The sequence below is a fragment of the Zonotrichia albicollis genome, chromosome 9, assembly GCF_047830755.1.
Source record: "Zonotrichia albicollis isolate bZonAlb1 chromosome 9, bZonAlb1.hap1, whole genome shotgun sequence".
In the NCBI taxonomy this organism is placed as follows: domain Eukaryota; kingdom Metazoa; phylum Chordata; class Aves; order Passeriformes; family Passerellidae; genus Zonotrichia; species Zonotrichia albicollis.
This window is the reverse complement of record NC_133827.1, coordinates 41,476,684-41,500,602: the sequence shown is the minus strand read 5'-3', so window position 1 is coordinate 41,500,602 and position 23,919 is coordinate 41,476,684. Positions and strand designations below refer to the sequence as shown.

Sequence of the window (23,919 nt, the reverse complement as noted above, 5' to 3'; positions counted from 1 at the left end):
AGCCTCATGTGAGTGCAATAAATGTGTCCTTTATTATGTCCATAAATAATGGCACCCCGCAGATCAGCACATGCTGAATGAAGGTGAGTTTGGAAGGGCTTTAAGATAAACCATAAATGTGACATAAATCAAGCCAGAAGGTGATGTTAGACCACACCCACATGTTGGCTGGGGCAGCATTAACTTGGATCTATCTAATACACACAAAGTACCAGCAAGACAAACATTTACACCACGAGGGATGGAAAACTCTGAACCTGAGAGAAGAAGGATGAACTGAAGCAAAAGGAGTCTCCAGAAGTCCCAATGTACACCCACACAGGAATGCCTTTTCTTGGCAGAGCCAGCCCTTCCCTGTGGACCTGGGTTTAGAGCAGGTTTGCCTTGGATTCCTACCAAGACAAACAGGACCTGTCCCAGCACAGCAGTGAGGTGGGTACCAAACGTGCCCTGCTCCCCAGCCTGGCACACGCACCAGCAGCACCTCTGCTTTCACCAACAGAGACATCACTCCAGCAGGGCTTTAGCTCACTAAGAGCTTTAGCAACAAGCTACTCAACACAGCAAATCTGCTTCTTTGCACCTAAGGCTAGCAGTGACTGGTGAAAGTCTTACAAAAAGATCTAATTCTCACATAAGTCTCTCTATTAGCACCAGCTCGGTTGTCATAGAAAAAAATCCCAGCCCGGTTTCACTGAGATGCCGTTGAGGACAGCCAGCAAAAGGCAGAAGGGAGAAGATCACATCTATTCAATACAAGAAAAGCAGAGAATGGGCCACGGTCAGGTAATTGCAGCCAACAAAACTGCGGGGGAAATAAAAACCATAAAAGGCAATCCAGTTCCTTCTTCACCATTTCAATTGCTTAAACATTTCTACACCACATTTGGAATTGTTATGGGTACAGTCACATTCATGCTTCAGGCACACTTCAGTCACAGGGAATAGATTTTAAATCACTTTCCTTTACAAAGTGGAAGAATCCCAGTTCCTGCCCAGTATCTCAACAGCCTCCACTCCCAAACCCCACCTGCACTGGGTCCAGTGCCCCAGGGAGCACCATCTCTGCTGCTTGCACCTTCCCAGTTCCAAGGAAGTACCTCGAGAATTCAAACATTTAAAGAATAGTAAACATGAAAGAGAGTTCATGGCATCATTGCTGCTGTGTAGGTGTTAATAACAAAGGCTCCACGTTCAAGAAGGGACTGGGGTAATGGAAATGCCACAGCAATCACGAGCCCACTGGATCTCAGCTCTGCAAACCATTTACAAAACACCCCATCCTCCCCTTCAGGCTATTTATAAAATATAAGCACGCAAATAAAAAAGGTCTTTTTCAAATCTATTCTCAATATGCTAATGCCGGTCCCTTGCCAGACACCACACATTAGCATCTGAATCAGGGAAGGTATTGAGCAGTGCAGGGCAGAATAAAGCTCCAGAAGAGCAGTTCAGGAAGGATTGCACTAAGGAATAGGGAAGCTGGTTCCAGAAAAACATCTAATCCTGTAGATAAACCAGGAATACAGAGTAAATGAAGCAGCTCCTCAATGCAGACATAGATTAAAATTTGGGGAAGCGAGGCATGATTCCCATTAAAAGCTATTCTTTCAACACAAAGACTAGCTGTGCATTTCTTGCTCAAAGTCTGAAAATTAATTACATTAAACCAGGACACAATGGAGTTTATGTTACAAGATCAAAGAAAATTAATCTGGAAGTTTAAATAAAAAAATTATGCTTATGCAATGTATAAGGAAGATATCCCTGCCCATGGTGGAGGGCTGGAACTGTGTGAACCATTCCAGGATTCTATGATAGTTGAAGCTTTAATTTAAAATTAAAAAGCCCTGAAAACTACATTCACTTCTGTTTGCAGAGTTATGCAAACTTGACAGTCTAAAATCATCCCAACAGACATTGTGGAGTTTAACGGGATTTAATAATGAAAGACCAGTCTCCTTTTCTTTCTCCCAAAATAACCCTTTAAAGCAACACAGACCTGAATTCAAATAGCCCTTCTTAATTTAGTTTAGGCAGCTCTGTGGGTGCCCCTGCCCAGGCTGCTCTCATTGCCCACTGAGCCAGCACTGCTGGGCAGCTGTGGCCACTGCATGGCACCAATCCCCAAAGCAGCCCATGCCACCCTCTGTCCCTGTGCCACCCTCTGCTCTCATGCCACCCTAAATCCCCATGCCACTCTCCATCCCTGTACCACCCTCTGTCCCTTCATGCCACCCTGCACCCCCTTGTGCCACCCTGAATCCCCTCATGCCACCCTCTGTCCCTGTGCCACCCTCCATCCCCTCATGCCACCCTCTGTCCCTTCATGCCACCCTCCATCCCCTCATGCCACCCTCTGTCCCTGTGCCACCCTGCATCCCTTCATGCCACCCTGCATCCCTGTGCCACCCTCTGTTCCTTCATGCCACCTTCCATTCCCTCATGCCACCCTAAATCCCCGTGCCACTCTCCATCCCTGTGCCACCCTCCATCCCCTCATGCCACCCTCTGTCCCTGTGCCACCCTGCATCCCTTCATGCCACCCTCCATCCCTGTACCACCCTCTGTCCCCTCATGCCACCCTCCATCCCCGTGCCCTCGGGTTATCCTGACACCCAGGGATGGCTCAGCACCAGCCCCCAGGATCCCCACAAACCCCCATTGTTCAGGGACCATTCCCTGCATCTCAGGAGCTGGGAATTCTCTGGTTTAAAGTTCCTTTAATCCCAGCAGTCACGCTGGTGAGAGCACTTCTGCCTGCCCTTGTGCCTTCACCACAGGGACTTCAGGGTGTGCAGGACCCCACAGTCAATGACAGAGAAAATGATCATTATTTAGGGAAGTAAGACATTACACTGAGCAGCATTTCCCAGCAAACACAGGAGCATTTTGCTACACAGGGCACATCCCTGCAGTGAAACAAACACCCCCTCCCATAAAACAAGTTCTCTGAGATTAACTAAACATCCTGGCAATTTTTTGCTACTATATTTTGGTGTTTAGTTATTCAAGAAAACACTATTACCTTTGCATTAGCAGCACAACCCTACTGCCAAGAGTATACAGCAAAAGGAATTATCTGTCTCACCCCTGTTGTGAGACAGATAATTTTACTTAAAGTCAAAGATCAAAACAAATTTCTTATTGCTGTCCACAAATGTTCTTTTATTTTCCTGTATGTTAAGAAATTAATATTTCAAAGTGCAACCAAATGACAAAAGGTCTGGTCTCATCTTGCTCTTATGGACTTACTGTTACAGCCATCTGACAAAACAAAAAGATTAAATAAGGTATAAAGAGCATTACCAAACACTGAGAAGTATAATTATGAAAGAGGATATAAACTGGGCTTCTAAATGATAGGCATCACTGCATTAAGCCAACATTAAGCCTGAAGAGATAAAAGGTACCCATGAAATGCAGGGGTTACTTTTCTAAGTGCAGCAGCAGCTCTGGTCCCCTGCATTCAGTATTTGGAGTTTCTGTGTGTTCTGTAAGGGTTGTGAAGCCCTGGCACAGCTGCCCAGGGCAGTGCTGGGGTCACTGGCCCTGCAGCGTGTGGAAATGAGTGGATGCAGCTCTGGAGGCCCCAGTTTAGTGCTGAACACTGGTGGTGCTGGGCTGATGGTTGGATTTCATTGTCTGAAAGGTCCTTCCCAAAAAGCCCCATCCCTGCCCTGGAGCCCGCACACAGCTGCACAGTCCCATCCTGCAGGGAAAATACCCCGGGTCCAACCCGGCCCAAAGCAAAGCCCAGAACCCTGAATGCTCTCAGCCCTCTGCACTCTCCATCATTCCCCCACCCTGAGCACGCAGGCTGCCCTTCCAGTAATGCCATCAAACACCATTTTCTGTTCTGCCAGCTGCACCCGGGAGCACATCCCATCTCAACCCCACGGAGCAGCACTAATGCCAGCAGGGTGCTGATTGTTGGGGTTACATAACAGCCCAAGGGCCCGGGGCACAGGGGGCAGACGCAGGTCTGGGGCACTCCCCAGCAGGATTGGGCTTTGGTTTAAACAGCCACAGCTCATATTTTATGCCAGTTTAATTTGCCTCGCAGCAGCTCTTGCAGCCTCACGGAATTTCACATTAAGCTTCTTACAGTGGGTTTAATGGTAATCTCTGGGAGTCCGTGGACATGAGATGGACAATCAATCTCTCACACTTCTGCATTTCCCAAGAAACCCTCGAGGAAGCCACACAGCACCAGCAGAGCCACCAGAGGCTGAAAAGGTCACGGGCAATTCATCTCAGCCCTGGAGAGGCAGAGCATCATCAACACCAGTAACCAAACACAAGTTGGGACTACTCAAACAACTGAATGGTGTCTAATCAAAGGAAATCACTAACTCTGGGAAGCAGCTCGTGCTTGTGAAGTCACTAAATAATATGCAAACAAAAAAGGGGTGAAGCTGAAGAGCAAAACCATTCACTATCCAGAATGGAGAAACAACCCCAAGCACAACCGAAATCTATCAGCGTGTTTCAGCTCTTTGTAAGTCTGGGAACTGTCTGGTGGTGTCTTTTTTTCTTTCAAAATAACCCAAAACAAATGCAAAAGCTGGGGAGCAGCAGCTCCCAGAAGTCATGTCTGAGTAACACATATTTCACAGCAGCTGCTCTTTCAGCCTCCCCTATTGACACTGCGGGCTCTGTGCTTCCAGGACGGCCAATAACTCATCTTATTTTCACATTACAAGTGAAAGGTCTCTGCTCTTCACCTTTTCAAGCTGATCCCTGACAACCCTTAGTTATTCTTGCCATGGGAGAGCCCAGAGCTCCTTCCCAGGCTGAGCCCCCTCCTCTTTTGCTCTGAGAGATCAGAAAGGAACCAGAAGTATCCAAACAAAAGCTTGGCACTACAGTATAATCCAAAACGAGCCTGAATGGTCCTTAATGACAAGCTTTGTTCCCTCACTGAGACTTCAGAGAGCACTGTGCAGCGCAGAAATGTCCTGCCAGGCCAGTGCCTCTTTCACAGGGGCTGTGCTGCCCTGTTGGACCCCATGAATAATGCATGTTTTCCAGCCCTGCCCAAGGACCCCTCCTTCTGCCAGCTCAGCAAAGTTCCACTCATTATCTTCAAGCAATTAGCCCAGGTTTCATCCTTTCTTCAGAAACAACTCCACCAGAGCTGGGCATTGTGAGAGCCCTGGTGCCACAGCAGCACGGCGTGGCTGGGGACTGTTCGTTTCCCGTTAGGACTGTGGAATTAATCCTTTGTCAACACTGAAAAGCACAATCGTTTAAGCACAGCCATGGCCGAGTGCCAAGGCACATTGTCACATCAATGGGGTGAACAAGGAGCACAGATTTATTAAGCAAACACTGTTAAGTTTGGACATCCTAATCCTCTTTCTTCCTCGAGGATCCCTCAGCAGGGAGGGCGCAGCAGTCGATTATGACACTCCAGAAAGTGGAAAAAGCAGGAGGTGGAGGAGGAGGAGAGTTTCTGCTGCCCCTACCAAGGGGAGGACGAGCACACAGGTGTGTGGTGTCACTGTGCCACATCCAGGGTGGCTTTCAGGACAAGCACCCTCCCTCTGTGTGACCATGGCCCGGAGCACCAGGCAGCATGCCCAGGTCTGTCCCCGTGTCCCCACATGAAACCTGGGGCTCCCCAGGCCAGGGTAGCTCTGCCCAGGAGGGCAATGCCTCCTCACTGCAGCTGAGCCACCCCTGCAGTGCCAGGGGCTCCTCCTTGGCAGAGAACATCTGAGCACCGCAGGAGCTGAGCCTCTGGGTGCAGAGGTGGAGAACAGTGAGCCACGAGCTCTTTCTCTGCCAGAATCCCATATCTGCCTTCTGAAAAAAATCAATAAGTGCATAAATAAGGATCATACATCAGTGAACCAGACCTTGTTCTCAGCCTCCCTGTGTTGTATGATGCAACAAACACAATTCCCACCACAGCACACTGAGCTAGGGCAGAGCTCCTCATTCACCACACCGCCCTTTGTATGTCACACCTCCCACTTAACTGCATCAATTTAACAAAAAATAGGGGGGAAAAAACCCCACCACCAAAAGGCCCTTCCTAGAGCTCACCCCTGTGCCCACACAGAGACGGGCAGAGGATGAACTGTGCCAGCCTCAGTGCAAGCAGCCAGCCCTGATGTCTGCAGAGTGATCAGCAAACAGCCACGTGTGGCAGCCCCTCAGCCCTGTCAGCACCACGGGCTGGCATGGGAGTGCCCTGATGGCACACAGCAGCTGGAAGGGGATCCAGTGCCCAGCACCTGGGGCCAGGCTGAGGGAGCACTGCTCCCCTCCAGGCTGCCAAGCAAAGCCACATCTGGGGCTCGGCTACAGGCTAGGAAGAGGGAAAAAGGCAGAATAGAATGGAAGGTGAAGTTAATTAACCTTTAAAAATAATGAATGGAGACTGCAGTGCAACAGATGATATGAACTAATTTATTCACTCTCCTCAGAAATAGTCATTTTGCTAAAGAAACATGTTTATCTATTCTATTTTAAATTGCCTTGGTGCAAGTCACCGACAGTGAGTCATCTGTGGGCAAACAATGAACTGACAGTCTCAAACACCAAAGTGATTTTATTACTGAAAATGATGCTGCTGTGTGCATCTGAGTTCCAGGCTGATCGATGTTTCTGCTGGTAACGTGGGAACACCTGTGAGCCCGTTCTCTGCTGTATTGATGACCTGCCACAGCACAGCTCCAGCTCCCTGCCCTACAGCAGGGAATAGCCAGCCTGGGCTCCTCACAGCTCCCACCTCACTCAGGCAAGGAGGCACGAGCAGCACTCGCTCCCTGAGGCACCAGCTGCTGGAGGAAAGAGGAGAAGCCAGCACACACACGCCCCTTGCAGCAGGCTCAGTGCTGGACAGAGCTGGGAGGTTTCTGTCGGCACGTTCTGCTCGCAGCCCCTGGTGTCCCCAGGCTGCTGTGAGCCACCACTGACCCCAGCGTGGCACTGGGGCAGCTCAGGCTCCAGCCAAGCACTGAAGGAGTCACCTCCACAACTCTCATCTACGCTGCCCCAGGCTTTTGGAAAGACAGCAGTTCTTCAGCAAACGACAAAAACGTTTCCCCTAACACCATCACTGTGCTCTGTGGGTTTACTGAAATGAGTAGATTTCACCCATAAGCACCAACACCACGAACACTAAGCAGTTAGCAAGCACAGAACCTAGTTACTCCCTGGCCAGCCACATCTCTGCAGAGCTGGTGAGACACTGCCCCATCAGCATCCAGGGCCATGCGGGGACACTTTGTGGTGCCCCACTGCGACACTGGGTCAGGCAGCACTCAGGGCAACACGGGGCAACCTCCCCAGGATACCCCAAACACCTGGAGGCTTTCCACCCGCCCAAGCTGCCATGTGCATGTGCTAACTTCTTGTGAGCGCATTTAATGCTGAGACAGATTTAAGTTGTTACTGGAGTGAAACCTGTGGATGGCCAAGTTCTCCCCAAGAGATTGGTGCCTTCCATATGCACTCAGACCAGTTTGCTGTTCCAGGCTAATTCCCTTACATACCAGGATTCCAGAGCCTGCACTCAGTGCCTGGACAGGTGCCTGGACAGCTGCAGGCACACGAGTCCCAAAGCAGCACTAATAAGGACATTGAACAGGGCACTGCCATGGTCCCTGCTACAGGGGGAGCCTGGCCATGACCCCACCTCAAACCTCAGTGCCAGGGACAGCCCAGGACAGCAGGGACAGCCACTCACTGCTGCACAGCCCCAGCTGCCCTCCCCACACAGAGATGGCACTGCCACGGCCAAGGGTGACCAGCTGGCATTTGGCCTTGCTGTCACATCTGGGCGAGGAAGGGACTGCAGAACAACCTGGAGCAGAACTCCACCCTCAGCCGAGTTCCCTGCTGTGGAATGAGCTCACCCACACGTACAGGGCCATGAGATTCAAAACCTGAACCTGATGCTTTCCTTGCAGGGCTGGTGCAGCCCCTCCAGGAGGGCTGGCTGCTGTGAATTATTCAGTGGGGCCGTATCCATTACCTGGGGAGGCAGATGGAGTAATACCTGCCCTCCTTTAGCCACGGCCTCCATGGACAGCTCTGGGTACCCAACACCAGCAGCCCTCCCTGCAGGCCATCCTCAAATAACTCATTTTGCCTGAAATAGGCTCTGGTTTCTATACAAAAGCTGTCCCTATTCCCAGAGACTTCCAGCAGATAAAAAATATCTACTAAAATTAACCGTGACAGATACAAAGGAAAAAAAGTATCAACTGCCAACACTGCCCTGAAATATTTTAACATCTTATAACGGGAAAGATGATATTTCAAAGTATAATCCATGACTTTTGATGGCTTTATTTTAGATTAGCTTGTTTGATTTTAAATTACAGACAATCTTGTCACAAAAATTTCTTCTGCACTACACAATTCTGGCAAGAAAGCTCTTATGCTAAATGTATTTTCTAAGTTCTATAACAGAACATAATCCAACGTCCTTAAGAATTAGCAAAATACAAAAATTAACTTTAGTCTACCATGATTTCTCCTTCTCTCTACAGCATTCACTCTCTATCCACTTAGAGGCTTAAGCTAACTGCCACTTTCCATTCAGCACTGACTTAAACTGAAAAAAATAGATGTTATAAACTACAAGATACTGAAGAAAGTTATTCAAGATGTCTTCCTTTTTTGTACCATCTCCTGCAATTCTTGGAAAGACATCTTTTTATCCAGTGCTTTCATTCAAATTTTACATACTACTTGCAAATGTGTTAGCACTATTATAAGTGCTACTAAAAAAAACTCCTCTCCACTGAAAGCCACAGCAAAATTCCCAACAGATGAAAAGGTCAAGAATGTTTTCATTCAAGGCAAACACATTTGTAATAATTTAGGCTAACACAGAAGTGCAGTTTGTTCTCATCAAAAGAGCAGTATCTCAAACACAAGCTACATGTTTTCATAGAGAAGCTGACTTGACTTTCAAGTCAATACAAACCCACCAGGTTTTCCTGTTAAACATTCAGGAATAGATACACACTTGTTATACCAACAATGTCCACACAAACACTGCAATTTACCAAACCCAAGGGTTAAGTTACCTGATTTTTCTATAACTATTTCCAGACAGATTACAAGTTTGTCTTACGGCAATTCCAAACTCAAACATCCTTACCTTTTTCTGGACTTAAATTCTTATATACTTCAAGGTCTGCCATTAAATTTGTAACTCGGGCATTATTGGCAAGCAGAATGGAAATTCTCCCTTCGGGAAAGGCTCAGTTTGATCTTCATGCCTTCAGAGCCAACACATTTGGAAAGCAAATCCTTGGAAGCACAGCCGAGCGCCGCTCCTCAGGACGAGCGAGGAAGCCTCGGCGATCCATAGCACGAATGCGGAGGGGAGAGGCGGTCACTGGGCTCCCGCTGGAGGAGCGCAGGCTGCGCGGGAGCCGGCGGGGTCTGCCCGTGCTGCGGCTGCGGGGCGGCGCTGCTCCGGCATCCCCGCACGCAGCGCTCGGGGCTCGCAAGGGGCTCCGGGCTCCGACACAGTGCCGGGCACGGCACGCTCCGGCCTCGCAAGGGGCTCCGGGCACCGCAGGGGGCTCCACAAAGGGCTCCGGGCACCGCAGGCACTCCGGGCTCACAAGAGGCTCCGGGCACGACAACGCTCCGGGCTCCGGGCACCGCAGGCACTCCGGGCTCCGCAAGGGGCTCCGGGCTCGGAGCGTGGCCGGCCCCGGGAAGCGCAGGGACTCCCGCGGGCAGGGATTACCACACTCCGGCTCGGAGCGGCGGAGTGACGCAGGCTGAGTGCGGGAGGGGAAACCCGAGCCCGCTCCAGAGTAACCCCCGCATCTGCAGCCGCAGGGGAGAAGCCTCCAACACCTTTGTGGCCTTTGCTGTGCCCTCCTGCTGCCGCTGTCCCGCTGTCCCCAACTCCGGGAACAGCCACCCTGTAGGGACAGGCCAGCTGCGGCACAAACGCACCCGGCTCGGGCTGAGCATCCCTGAGCAGGGCAAGGAACAAGGAACAAGGAGCAGGAGTGCCCCGGGAGGGGCTGAGCGCCAGCTCTGCCAGCAGCTACAGGAACCCCCCGTGCCCCTGGCGAAACCCTGGGCTGGTTTAAGGCATCCCGTGCTCCTGAAATCAGGCAATGTGGAACAAGGGGCAGAAGCACTCAGACTTGCATAAATCGCACTTCCTTACAACGGAGCCCACAGGGCTGGAAAGCACAGCAAGAATGAAGTCAGCTCCACATACAATGCTTCACATCCTTCATTTATTGCATTTTCTAATTCTTTCCCTCTTCAGCTGGCTCTTCCACTGTGACATTTACATCAGCACACCAAAGGAATTCCCAGCTGTATTCCTAAACATTGTGACAGCAATAAAAGAGACAGAATTTGTCAAGCACAGGCCAGGAAAAAGTTACACGGGAGATAGCGTGACAGAGGAGGAAAACAAATAAAAACCACTCAAAAAAACCACCCATGATAGTTCTGCATGCCTGCAGAACTTCAGTGGGATGGGAGACAAAATCCAAGTGGAGCTGACGTGTTTTACTTGCTGAGAAATCATAATTTCATAGCTGTGGGTAACACAGAGAGGCTTCCCACAGCCCCCACGACAGAGCTCAGCACTCTGTGGGTATCCATGGACCGTGTCCAGCACCCTGGGACGCGAAACGAGACCCCAGACCCACTGCAGGATCTCTTGGCTGCTCAGCTGTGGCTCTGGTGGCACTGGCAGGAGGTGGCACAAGTCCCACGCTGAGGAGGGAGTGTCACCCATTGCAAGGGAAATGGGGTGGCCATGGCGTTACCCCAGCTCTGGTTCTCAGCCCACCATGCTCGTGGCTGAAACCACCACTGTGGTGCCTCTAGACAGTTACCAGTGCATTGAAATTATGCAGTTCAACAACAAAAAATAAACTGTCACTGCTGTACAGTTTAATTATTGATATATCAGATTGCACTTGATAATGTGTTAAATGCAAATTACCCACACTCCTACTGTTCTGTTAATTATAATACAAGCTACATACAAGCACCTTCAATGCCACAGCTGCTCTGTAAGAAACCTTACACAATCACCAATACACTCTTCATTATTTTGTCTCCAAAATAAGCTTCCTTTTAAAACCAGACATGCCTAAATGCTACATGTCTTTAGAAATTCAAGCATGTTATGTAGGTTAGAAGCACATTACAGCAAACAAATGAAGATGTTATGTAATTTAGTTGACAGATGCCAAATGGTATAAGAAGACCTGTAGGTTTATCCAACTTCAAAAAAACTCCAAAATCAATCCCCATGACAACTCCTCAGTGTCAAGCCAGGTTTTGCACTGAATCCCAAGCCCTGTCAGTTGGTTTGGCTTTTCCCTTGCTCACATGCTCATTGTCCTGCTGGGAATGCTCTGCAGGGCCACAGCTCACACGGTTCCAGCAGTCCCAGAGGTGATGGTGACAAACAAGTTTCTGAACAAAGAACCCACTTCCCTTTGCCTGCAGCTGATTGACAGCAATGGTCACTGCAAGCCAAGACCTTTTCGGCCATCACTGCCGTCCTGGGGGGGCTGCACAGTCCCAGCTAAGGGCTGGCACAACAGCAACAGCCTCACCTCCACGCCTGCTTTTCCCACCTGGGTTTCCTGCCCACACCTCACCAGGCTCAGATTACTGCACAGAGACACAACCCTGCAAGTCCTACTGCAAAAATATCCATTTTCCAATAAACGAGAATATGATTTAACTAACAGTTTGGAAATTACAGCATCAGAGGAAGGTTCATTTTCTAGCTCATTGGGTTTTCCTTTATCACTGTCAAAATAGCTGGAAACCAGCACAAAGCTAATTCTGCTAAAGAGCAAGAAAAGCTGATTAGAGAACTAACACCTCTTACGGGGAATAGATAATGAAATAAGGAGATAACAACATCTTCATAATCATCTTCCAAGTGTAATCTTAGATCTGAACTGTAAGACAATCTCCTTGTGCAAAGTCAGCCAGCAGTGAATAAAACTTTGTATCAGCTGCACAGAAAACTTGCCATTTTTATCAGATTAAAGCTTTTATCAACTCATTTATCGCTAATGAAGACATGGTACTATGGAAAGCTGAGAAACACTCAAAAATGAAAGGAGAAAATAACTTGGCATTAGAACACAAGGACCTGAAATATTGTCTGGAGAGAGGTCCCACATGAGACTCCACCTTTCATTAACAGATGCAGAGACAGACACAGCTCTTGAACAAAGCACAGAGAGTTTCTTCAGGCACTTCAGGCCCTTTTTAAACCTCAGTGGACTTGAATACATTAATTCCTTAATGCTCTTCTTGCAAACACATTTCCATTTACATCTGTTTGTCACAAGGAATGGATTGTGGATATTTCACATAAATCAGAACATGAACCCAAACCCAAATTCCTGCACTACTAACTGGTTCTGCTTTCCCAGCACCGTTCTGAAGCAGATAAAAGGCTGAGTCCTGCAGCCCACAGCTGGCATCTGTAGCTGTGCCCCCAGCCCTGCACGAGGCTCCAGCAGAGCTAATTATAGAGCACTGCCCATCAGCAAACATCAGGCCTGGAGGATTTGTGCAATCTGGCGAAGCTCCGGGACTGCTCCCCCAAAACTCTCGTGCTCCAATAACCAAAATCGGCCGTTTGACTGCATGAAAAAGGACAACAGAAGGCATTTTCTGTTCTCATTGGGCACGCAAGTCTGAGGCCACTGAAGCAAGGAGGGGCTCTCCGTGGTTTCCTCATCAGGGTGTGGGACAGCCAAAGGCACCAGGATGTGCCCAACATGATTTAAGGACCTTCCACGGTCACCTGCCAGGCTCAGACCCACTCCCACCTTCCAGGCAATTCCCTTCCCGAGGTGAAACACAGCCTGCTCCATCCCTGCTTCCCTCCAGCCAGAGGGTCCCCATCAACCACCACAAGTTTTGGGGTTAATTCCCACAGATGGTCACAAGCATAAATGAATTCCAAAAATCTTACGGAAAAAAATAAAGCTATCAGATGCAATGAAGGAACTGGAATTATCTAGGTGCAGTTTTGGCTGGGGAAGTACTTGCCTTGCTGACTGGGAGGAACTGAGAGCCACAGAAAGGGCTGCTCTGTACACTTTGGGTTTTTTCCCTTTGTATTTCTAGCCCCGACCATCGAGCAGCAAAGTTAAATGGATGTTTGCTCTGACAGCACAGCCATTCCTACATTGTTACTGCCAGCAAACAAACAAAACATGATGCACAGTTACAGCTTAAAACCCCAGCAAAAATAAAAAAAAAAAAAAAAAAATCTCTTCTTCCAAGCCTAGAGGGATGCTGTACTTTGTATTTTGGAACTGCTTGCAAGAGGAAGGAAATGAAAGTGAGTTCATCAAATCCTCAAGGCTATTCCAAACATTCTAATTGCCTGTCTTCTCTGTTCTGCAGAAACTGCTAAAACAGCTCACCCCCAGCCCTGTCTCTGGTCTGTTATTCTCTGTGTGCACACACACTGCTGTATCTCACTGCTGCTGCTGCTGAAGAAAACTGACATTTTTGCTTCTGGGCAGATAAGACTCCCCAGAGTACAAGGCACAGCAGCAACCTCCACTTCTGTAACCAAAAATTTCAGACATAAACAGATAAGAATTTTAATATCCTGCAAATGCAGCCATTAGCAGCATTTCTTAATAAAATTATAAAATGATGAGAGAGCCTTAGGCGATGTGGATGCACCCAGTACTTCATTACACACATGAATCTCAGTCATTATTTAAAGACAACCCACCAGCGCCCGTGGAAAGCCCCACAGTTGTGTACCAACACTGCTTGTGTAACAGCCTGCAAGTGTCCCAAAGCACCATTAAACCCAGGAGAGAGCAGCCTGATCCACGGCCAGCAGCACCTCCTGAATGGAATGGCAGCTCTGCTGCTTGTAGCTGATGTTCACTGGACACAGGGATTGAATTGGGGCCACAGACAGTTTGCCAGCCTCATTTCCCACTAGTCAATACATTGCCTGCTAATCACATTTACAACTTCAGAGCAAGAGCACAAATACAATGCTGTAACAATTTTTCCAAAACCTGTCAATCTCTCACTCAAAATATCTTAGTTTTTCCTGGGCCTGTTTCATACACTTGTGGGCAATTTTCAGCTTGCTCTGGTGCCAACTTCCCCCATCAGCTCAAATAAGCCTTTTCCTCCCTGAGCTTTCCCTTTGCAATGCACTCAGAGCCAGCAGTCACATCCCCTCTCAATCTTTGATTTCCCAAATTAAACAAGCCTGACTCATCTCATCTCCCCTTCTGTACCTTCTCCCTGTTCCTGAGCTCCCCCTGCTCAAACTCTGCTGCCCAGAACTGCATTGGGCTGGGCCTTGTGGCACCAACACCTTCATCTTACTGAGTGCTCAACATTGCATCTTCCTTCACCTGGTCACAGAACCAGAGTGCTTTGGCTTGGGAGGGGCCCTAAACTCACCCTGTTCCACCCCTGCATGGGCAGGGACTCCTTCCACTGCCCCAGGGTGCTCCAAGCCCTCCAACCTGAACACTTCCAGGGATGTGACATCCCACACTAATGGGATTCTGCAGGGGCACTGCACTGCAACAGGGCTGCAGGCTCAGCCTGCTGCTTCTGCTGCAAGCTGAGCCTTTTTTCCTTCTGTTTGTTTTGGGGAGGTTTGGTTTTGTTTGGGGTTTTGTGGGTGGTCTTTTGGGTTTTTGGTTTTTTACATTAAACAATTAAACCACTCCCAACAGAGCTTCAGCATTTTTATTAATGCAGTGCATGAGTTCTTGCCTTTGAACTCCTCAGCAGCAGGTGAACAAATGGAACCCCATCTGCTCAGGTGCTTCAACTAATGCAGGTGCCACAAGGGTGTGAAGAAAACACCAGAGATGAGCAGAGCTGGGCAGCAAAATTCCTCTCATGCACCTCTGCAGACACTTCCAGTTCTCCTAAAGATCCTCCTGTGCTTTTTAAGAACACCAGCTGGCCCAGTGGGGTGTTTTTACCTGGGCTGCCCCAAGGTGCTGCAGCTCCTCCAGCTCACAGGTTCAGTTCCAGACAATCACTCCAGACAGCCCTGGTGCCACTGACTGCCCCACTGCTCCCAGGCAGGGTGCACCTGGATAATGGGAGCAGCCTGAATTACCAGCACAGCCCTGGAGGAGCCCAGCCTCTCTGGAGCTCCAGAAAAACGCACTAATTCCTGGGACATCACACATCCCTACCCATGCTGTGGGACTGTCACCTCTGTCACTGTCCAGAGGGAATTCAGCCCCTCCATGCACTCAGAGGGAAAGGAACTGTCCTGCAGCGTCTTGCTTGGGTTAAAAGAGACAAATGGGAAGCCCTGATGGATTCTGTGAGGGAAAAATAGTTAATCTTTTCTGATCATCAATCAAAGACAGATAAATTAGGCCATGAAATCTTTCTGGTCTAGGATTCCTGCTAATTATGCCCTGGGCTGCAGATGATTATCACTTTGCAGACTCATCCCTCAATAGCTGTTCATGGATTGCTGGACTCTGTGTGATGGATCATTATCCAGCCTGTGCACCATTAGCAGGATAAAGGCAAGGTGCTGCTCTGAGCTGAAACACACCTCAGGCCTCAGAGCATGGACCAGGCTCCTCTTTCACTGCTCTGGAGTGGCAGAGCAGCAAATCCACACCCCAGTGCCACACTGGTGCAGGAGAGCAGGGATTAACAGGCATCCACCAAAACACTGCCACAGTGCCCAGGGGCACCTGGGTGAGCACGTCCCTTCCACAAGGTCAGAGGGAGCTCTGAAGGAACATGATGCCACCAAAACCAGTGGGGCCACACGAGTGGCCTGAAAAATGCCAGGAACAAATTCATTTCATTGGAGAAGCAGAGTGGTTCTGCCTGGAGATGACAGCACTCTCCCGCTAACACAAGTCCCAAGTGCAGCACACACATGAATTAATGTGACAACACCACTGTCAGAGTTACTTACAGAAAGTTATTAACATTCTTCTGGTGTCCCAAATAGGACTAGAAGTGCTTGTGGGCAAGGAAAAAACAGTACAGGGAAAAATGGGGCTTTCTCTGAGAGCTGGAGTTCATTAGGAAGATTCACAGACTGACAAATTATTAATTCTCTCACTAAGTCATTAACTTCATCAATGGTGACATAACCACAGTGACAAAAATGCAGATATAGTTTGTTTTACAGTGGGCTGCAAACCTCTCCAGTCCTGACAAACACACTGAAAATGGAGCTGTATGCTCTCTAGGGGAAAAAAAAAATCACCTTTGCTTTGAATGAGATGAGCATTTCTATCTTTAATTCAAAGCCATGCCATGCCGCTGTTATTAATAGTGCCATAAATCTGCCCCAGTGCTGGGGTTTAATTACTGACCTCAAAGGGAATAAAGAACACAAGGTGTGGGCCTCTCAGAGCAGCATTGGGGGTCACTCCCTCAGCAGACAGACGGGTCCAGCTGTCTGATCAGAGCAGACCTGCTGGAGCCCCCAGCCCGGGTCACCCAGGGCACGAGGAGCACCGACCCGATGGCTCTGCCACCGGCTGGGCTGCAGCTCCTCTGCGGGGTTCGGGGCTCCACCGAGCCCTGCCTGCCCCCGGGGCTGCCGCTGCTGCACAGCCACGAGCACCGGCCACGGGCCAGCCCCAGCGGGTCCGGTACCGGCAGCACCAGGGGGGATCGGTGGCACCGGGGGGATCGGTCAGACCTCGCCCCGGGGGAAAACGGTGGGACCGGGGTGGGGGGGTGGATTGGTCAGATCCAGCCCCGGCAGCACCGGGGGTGTTCAGGGGGACCCGGGGGACAGTCCAACGCTGGCAGATCCAGCCGGGCAGCCCCGAGGGGGATCGGCGGAACTCAGCCCCGGCCACACCAGAGGAGATCGGTGGTACCGGGGGAATCGGTCGGACCCAGCCCCGGGGGACATCAGTCGGGCCCGGTACCGGGGGAAGTCAGCCACATCAGGGGGGATCGGTCGGAGCCGGTACCGGGGTAAATCGCTTGGATCAGGGGACATCGGTCGGAGCCGGTACCGGGGGCGGCGGTCCCGGAGCGCCCTCTGGCGGCGCCGCCGCAGCCCCGCCGTTCCCGGGGTCCCGCACGCCCCGAGCGCTCCCCGGGCGGAGCGGGCACGGCCGGGGCTCGGCCCCGCTCTGCCCGGAGCAGCGTCCCCAGGAGATACCCCGGGCACACAGAATGTCGGGCACCGCCGGCAGCAGCAGACACCGACAGCCGGAATGCAGAGTAACCGCAACTCACCGTGGAACACGCCGTTGTCCGCTAGGAAGTGCCGGCAGTACTGCAGGCAGCTCTTCTTATCCAGACTCCAGTAACTCATCGTGAGGCAGCGTCCCGCTCACCATCAAAGGCTCTGACCCTGCAAGGGAAACGGGAATGGGTTACTGGGGCTTCATTTACAAACAATGCCCCCAACTCCTGCTGCCACTGTAGCTATTTGAGCCCTTCATGCAAAACGTTCTGTCGGCGTCACACAAAGATGACAACAAAGGAAGTTCTTCACTCTCCAAACGTGTCCATCCCCACGGACACATCACCTGGATGGAGGCAGAGCTGTGCTGCACTGGTGCCACCAGCCAGCACCTCCCCGGGTGCTGCAGGGAGCAATGGGCACCTCTGTCACCTCTGTCACCACTCCCCAAGCCAGCGCAGGCCACTGTGGGGCCCGGAGACACGATCAATTTAATCCATTCAGTGATGCTGTCCCATATTTAACAGGCTACAGACACATCCCACACCACAGAGCTATAAATCCTCCCCAAGTGAAGGTTACAGTAATTAAAGAGGTGACTCAGAGGTAATCACCCCCTGACTTTGAGACCAGAGCAGAGTTATGAGGACACAGCGCCCCTGTGCCCTTGCCCTTGGCTGACACTGGCCTGAGGCACTCGGCATGAAATCGCCCACGGACGGGCAGCTTGAGCCCGGGGAGGAGCACTTACATCAGCCGCCCAAAATTAACACTGACGGCTGCAGGCAGACACACCAGCATTTCATACTTCTCTGAAGCCACGGAATTCTTAATCTCCTGTCCTGACACCAAATCCTTTCACTGGAGTCCTCCTTCTCCCTTGGCTATTTTATGAAGTTCAGGTTCTGGTTTCAGCAATCCAGACACCCCTTCCTGTTACATGCCCACTTAGGTCTCCCATTTTATCTCCCTCCCACCTTCACTCTGGCCAACCCAGCTGCTTGCTCGCCCACACTTGGCACAAACAACTCCAACTGCCTTCATCCAAGCAATTCTAGCAGGATGTGAGGACACTGTCACCCAAATCTCCTCACTAAACTACTGCCAGGGGGCCTTAGTAACAAAGCCACCCCCAAATGCAGCACCACAGCACATGAAGGGACACAGATCCATTCCATTCAAAACAACAAGGACAACAAATAACCTGAAATCCCAGCCAACAGGACTCCTCTGATCCTTAATGACCAACTTAGCCACAGTCCATTCCGGGGGTGCAGCCAGCTAACAAGGGAACAGAAGGACCTGGAGAACATTTCCCCTGTCCCCGTGCAGCCTCAGTGCCTCGGTGTCAATGCTGATGCTGATTTGAGAGCACCAGAGACCCGCAGGGCAGTGCCAGTGTGACACCCATGGGTGTCACAGGGATGGGCTGGGTGCTGTGCTGCAGGTGGGAGCCACAAACACCTGTGTGTGCTTTGCTCCATCTGAAAACGTCCCCAGCTCCACCGAGGGTGTGTTTTGGGTATGGAGCGCGTGTTGTTTACTCTAAAGGCATGTTTTGCCAACTCTGGAGCCCAAGCAGCAATACCCACTACCCCTGCCAGGATTCATCTTCCACAATCCCTGCTCTTTCACCCTCGTCACCCAGCAGCTCTCCTTATAGCCTGCACTAGGGCCACTCTGCTTTACCCAGTAAGGCACAAGCTGTTAGTTACCTTTAAAGCACAGGAATAACACCACACTCCAGCCTACAGCCAGGCTTTTTGCTTTAGGCTACAGGAGTCCAAGAGGCACGGTGCTTTAATTAAGGAAACCATATCAAATATTCACCTCCAAGAATTTGCACACAATAACAGCAGATCTTGTCTCCCACCCAGATCTCTCCCGTATCACAGGGAGATTTACAGGGAGCTGTGGCTCTCCACACCGCCCTGCAGTGCCTCTGAAAGAGCCCCTGAGCCCCCTCCCCTCCGTCTCACGGCCGGCTGACACAATCCTCCTTTGTTCTGGCACAAAGGGTTCTCCCACACCACGGTGGCCCCTCGAACAAAGGTTCTCCCGGGCTCCCCAAGGGGCTGCATCAGCTGACACAAACATCCCGCAAGAAAACCTTCCCAAGAAACACCAGCGGTTCTTTGGATAGTGCTCAAACTTATTTGCTTTACAGGGTTCCAGGAGCGCCCAGCCAAGATCATGCCTTACCCTACAGTACCAAGAAAACAGCAAACAAAATCCCAACCAACCCCACACTTGGGCCAAATACCATCGTTTCAAAGGAACACACACTTAGGAACTTAACTGTATACAAATTTGCATCATTTCAATACAGGAGAAAAAGAACATTCTGTCTATGCCACTGACTAAAATGCAGGCTGTATCACTTATATGTATCACTTATATTACACATGTAGAACAAATTATTAGAGTAAAAAGTGTCCATATGTATATAATTAGCTTAATTAGGACTGCAACAGCAAAACTATTTTGGCAAAAAGTTACCAAAATCCTGACGAGATATAAATCTTGGTTCAAAACCAGCTTGATAAAGCAGCCAATTCAGAGAGTTGAAAACACTCCTCACTTTTCCACTCTGCAGGTTTCTCAGCTCGGGGTATCATTTTCACAATAAGCAAATTCCTGCAGGTTCAGCCCTGAGCCTGCCACATTCATGCCAAAAGGTAAAACAGTTGGTGCTTCACCACCTGAGAGCAGAGATGCTAGTGCAGCGTGTCAGGAATCCACCTATTTGTATCTGGATAAAGTGTATTAATCTGGAAGCTGAGCAAGGTGTCCATTATGTGCTGTGCAGAAACACAGCACCTTGAGAGAACTGCATCTGCTATTTCAGCTGATTCATTTCCATTAAACCTGTCAGCTGCCTTATTTTTGTGCTTTGAGCACTGTGTTCCATGAGAGACACTTTTCCAGAGAGCTTTGATTAGTTGTACAGAGCTGTACTTCACAAGAGAGTTATTAATGGAAGGATACTTCCATTAATAACTTGAGCAGTATCAGTTAACTGGTATTGTTATTATTAGAAGTAAGCTGGTATTGCTCAAAGTTGGACACAAGGAATAAGTTAACTTGTAAGTAAACTTAGATTCATGTGTGCACACATGAATAAACAATGCAGATACAGACAGATGAGATGAACAGATATGATCTTTGTTGTCAGAAAGTGGGTAAACCCCTCTCAAGGAATGTTTCATTCTACACAAGCTTTATGAAGTTATTTGATTCTAAAAGCAGTGGAAATGAATGTGTGAGGCCTGGTGAATGCAGCAGAGGATGCACATGCCCTGCCTGGGCTGGCAGAGATGCTTCTCATGGCAAGAGCTCAGCACCAAGAGCAAAGCCTGACCCCCATGTCTCACTGTGTTTGCAGCTTCCCCTCTCACACAGAGCAAGCCCCTGTGCTGTGCAGGGGAGCAGGGAATTCCCTCATTCCAGGCAATCAGCCCTGCCACCAGCAGCTGCAGGCTGGGCTGCTCTCTGAAACCTTCTCAGCCCAGGCTGTGGGACAGGCTCAGCACAGACCTGCTCTGGAGAGCAGCAGCACAACCCAATGTGTACCTGCACAGCACAGCCCCAGGGGCAGGGATCATTCCTGAGGGCAGGGCAGGACACTGGCACAACACTGGCACTTCCCTCAGACCAAACCACAGCCCCAGGAGCAGGGATCATTCCTGAGGACAGGGCAGGACACTGGCACTTCCCTCAGACCAAACCACAGCTCCAGGGGCAGGGATCATTCCTGAGGACAGGGCAGGACACTGGCACTTCCCTCAGACCAAACCACAGCTCCACTTTCAGAGCTCAGATCTACCCAGTGAACACACACGGGAAGTATGACTTATTAAATCTGATTCCTTCCCTTAGCCCCAAATGGTGTATAAAGTTCATGTTCCTGGTAATTAAAGGAAAGTCCAGAAAACACTGAATATTACACGGGCTACTGATTTTGGAAGTTTGTGCCCATTGATGACAAATTTTAGTATGAAAAATAGTTCAGAGATACTGGGCTCTCCAACTGACATAAAGGAAAAGTATAACAAAATAATAATATTACTTTTAAAAAAGGTAAGAAATTAAAAGAGCAATCCAGAGTCACACAAAGGCCACCCCAAGTGTGTGGTGGAAATGATGCTGTGGTGGCCCAGCTATGGCCAGAGCCCTCTGATGAGCTTTAGAGATCTCAGTGTGGGAGGGAGCACAGACCATCTGGCTGGCACTAAGCTGCAGGAATAGAGTCCAGAGAGAAAGGCTGGGCTTTGGTGTGGCAGCTGGGATGGTGGTGGGGGCATGCAGCATCTCTGATGACACCATCTCGTGTGGCAGCCACCTCCCAGCCACTGCAAACAGAAAATAAACACCAAAGGACAAATGCCACTCTGAACTTCCCCTGGAGAATCCTGAAGTGGTATTGAAAATCTAAGCAATTCAGCTTCACTACAAACCTTCAGTGTTATTAGAAGGGAGGAAGTTAAGTGTTTTATCTTCAGTGTGAGAACAAGCAAGAGATTCACTTGCTCTCCTCAGGAACAGAGCGAGGGCTGCCCACTGGGCATCACTGGGTTTTCCCCACAGTTTCTTAGCTCAATAAAGAAATGTTCCCCATCAAGCTGTACATCATTTGCCAAGGTGCCATTAGCACTCAGCACCTGGGCAAGCACACAGACACTTCTCCAGGACAAGCTCCCAGAGCTCAGCCCTTGTTACACTGGGATTGGGAATAACAGTACTGGCCAGAGGGAGAGAGGTCATCTGCCCTTCTGCTCACACCACAACACACAACCAGGAAACTCCATCCCTCACCAGCTTATTAAAATACGCTGCAGGCTCTCTCCTGGTTAATCAGTAGCCACCAACAGGAACTTCCCAGTCCAGGTTTTTACTTTCTAACCAAAGTGACAACTCTGGCAGAACAGCTCTCAAACTTCAGAGACCAGTTCTGCACAACAGGGGCTGGGTTTTTTGAAACAGTACCCACAAACCAAAGAAATTCTTGGATGAAAAGCTTAGCCATAGTTAGAACTAAAAAGCACAAATCTGAAGAGATTATAAAAGCCTAACATGACAATATTCCATGAGACATCCACCCATCTGCAGTCTTGGGCTTCTTATTCCACTAAGCCACCAACAGTCACCCAAATATTGCTAAGCATTTAAGCTGGTCTAAATTCATGCAGATTTAGATTTAATTGTCACACAAGCCAGGCTCCAAGGGTTCCACACATCATCTGTGCAAATCTCCACTTCAATCAGAATCAAATATCATCATTCACTCAAAATAACTTGCATAAACATTGCTAAAGTTACACATATGGGAGCCAGGCAGAATAAGCAAGGCACACAAGATGGAAGTTCCATACTGCTGACTCAAAAAGACATTTTTTTCCAATAAATTGATATAATTTTCATACTTACAAAATAAAGCTTCACCTACCTATTGTATTAACTATGTCATTAATGTATGGCCACTTTTAAGAGTTAAAGCATCTTGTATGAAACAAAAGGATTAAAAAATATCCTTAGTGTTACAATCCCTTTTGAACAGCAAATATTTAACCATAAATATTACCAGCATGGAAAAAATATCAACAATGCTTGGCAATAGAAAATAAAACCATCCAGTATGGGATTCTTTTCTTATTTCTCTAGGAACTGGTCTGGAGGAACAAAAGCAGAGATTTTAGCTTGGTTTATTTTTCTGACAGATGAGTTCCCTAATCAAATGTGCCAAGAGGCCAGAACAGCTGTGCTGGCACCACGCTGGCAGCAAAGGTGTCTGAAGGGGCAAGCCAGAGCAGGAGCACAGGAACACATCCTGTGGGTTTCCCTGGGAGCCACTGCAAACTCAGAATTCAGAGATGTGAAATCATCAAACTCAGAATTCAGAGATGTCTCATCAAAGGGGAAAGGTCACAATGGAGTTTGGGATGCAGATACTGCACTTGCATGCTCTCAGGTAGATGAGACTTATTGAAAACGCAGATTTTTAGGAATTTTTACTGTTTAATCTGGTATTTTGGCTATTCCCCCAGCAGAGCACTAAACACATCTTGCATCGCTCACCGGATGAGGCCAGAGGCTCAGCCCAGCCCTGAGTGCAGCAGTTTGGGGCCTGCTAGAGGACAAACGCCAGGATTTGCTGTTCAGGAGCACGAGGAGCAGGCTGGGCTCCCTGCACAGCACCGGAGCAGGCTCTGGCACACAACTGCCCAGCACCCAGGGCACGGGGCTGAGCCCCCTGTGCAAAGGCTCCTCTACCTGTGCCAGCCCACAGCAGCCCCTGCTGCTCATTCCCATGCAGCTTTTGTTCCCAGCCGTTCCCCCACTCCTCCTGGGAGCCGTGAAAAGCGTGTGTCAGCACTACTTGCTGCTGAGGAAGGCATTAGAAAGGATTTGAGCCCACTCCCCATGGCAACGGACCCTGAAAGGGAATTAGCATTTGCTCCCCATTCCTCGAGAAGCCTCGATGGAATTTGTTTTTCTGCTCTTTGAGGAATTATGTGCAGGAGGGCAGCGTGCTGCTGCCTCTAGGGTTCAGCAGGCCCAGCTTCAGCTGGCACCTGCCTTGCACACCCTGCTCAGGGTGACACTCACCCGCCAGACATGGGATGGGTAAATATCAGTGAGACTTTTCCATGTTTGCCTTGCACAGACCTCAGTGCTCTGCACACCTTTCTGCTGCCTCTGCCAGCTCTGTACACCATTCACCAATCCAAATCAGGTTTGGG

At 49.5% G+C, this 23,919-nt stretch overlaps 1 protein-coding gene across 7 annotated transcripts in view; it reads right to left on the bottom strand.

Annotated features, from left to right (window-relative positions):
* PLCH1 (phospholipase C eta 1) overlaps nucleotides 1-23,919 on the bottom strand; it is a 55,881-nt gene that overhangs the window by 27,536 nt on the left and 4,426 nt on the right. For 6 of the 7 annotated variants that reach the window (XM_074547563.1, XM_074547562.1, XM_074547561.1 and 3 more), the window contains exon 2: nucleotides 17,230-17,347. In XM_074547563.1, the coding sequence (XP_074403664.1) occupies nucleotides 17,230-17,308 (79 nt within the window). In that variant the 5' untranslated portion in view covers nucleotides 17,309-17,347. Of the gene's footprint in view, nucleotides 1-9,127; nucleotides 9,516-17,229; nucleotides 17,348-23,919 lie in introns of those variants that run through there. The other variant, XM_074547565.1, reaches the window with a different exon arrangement.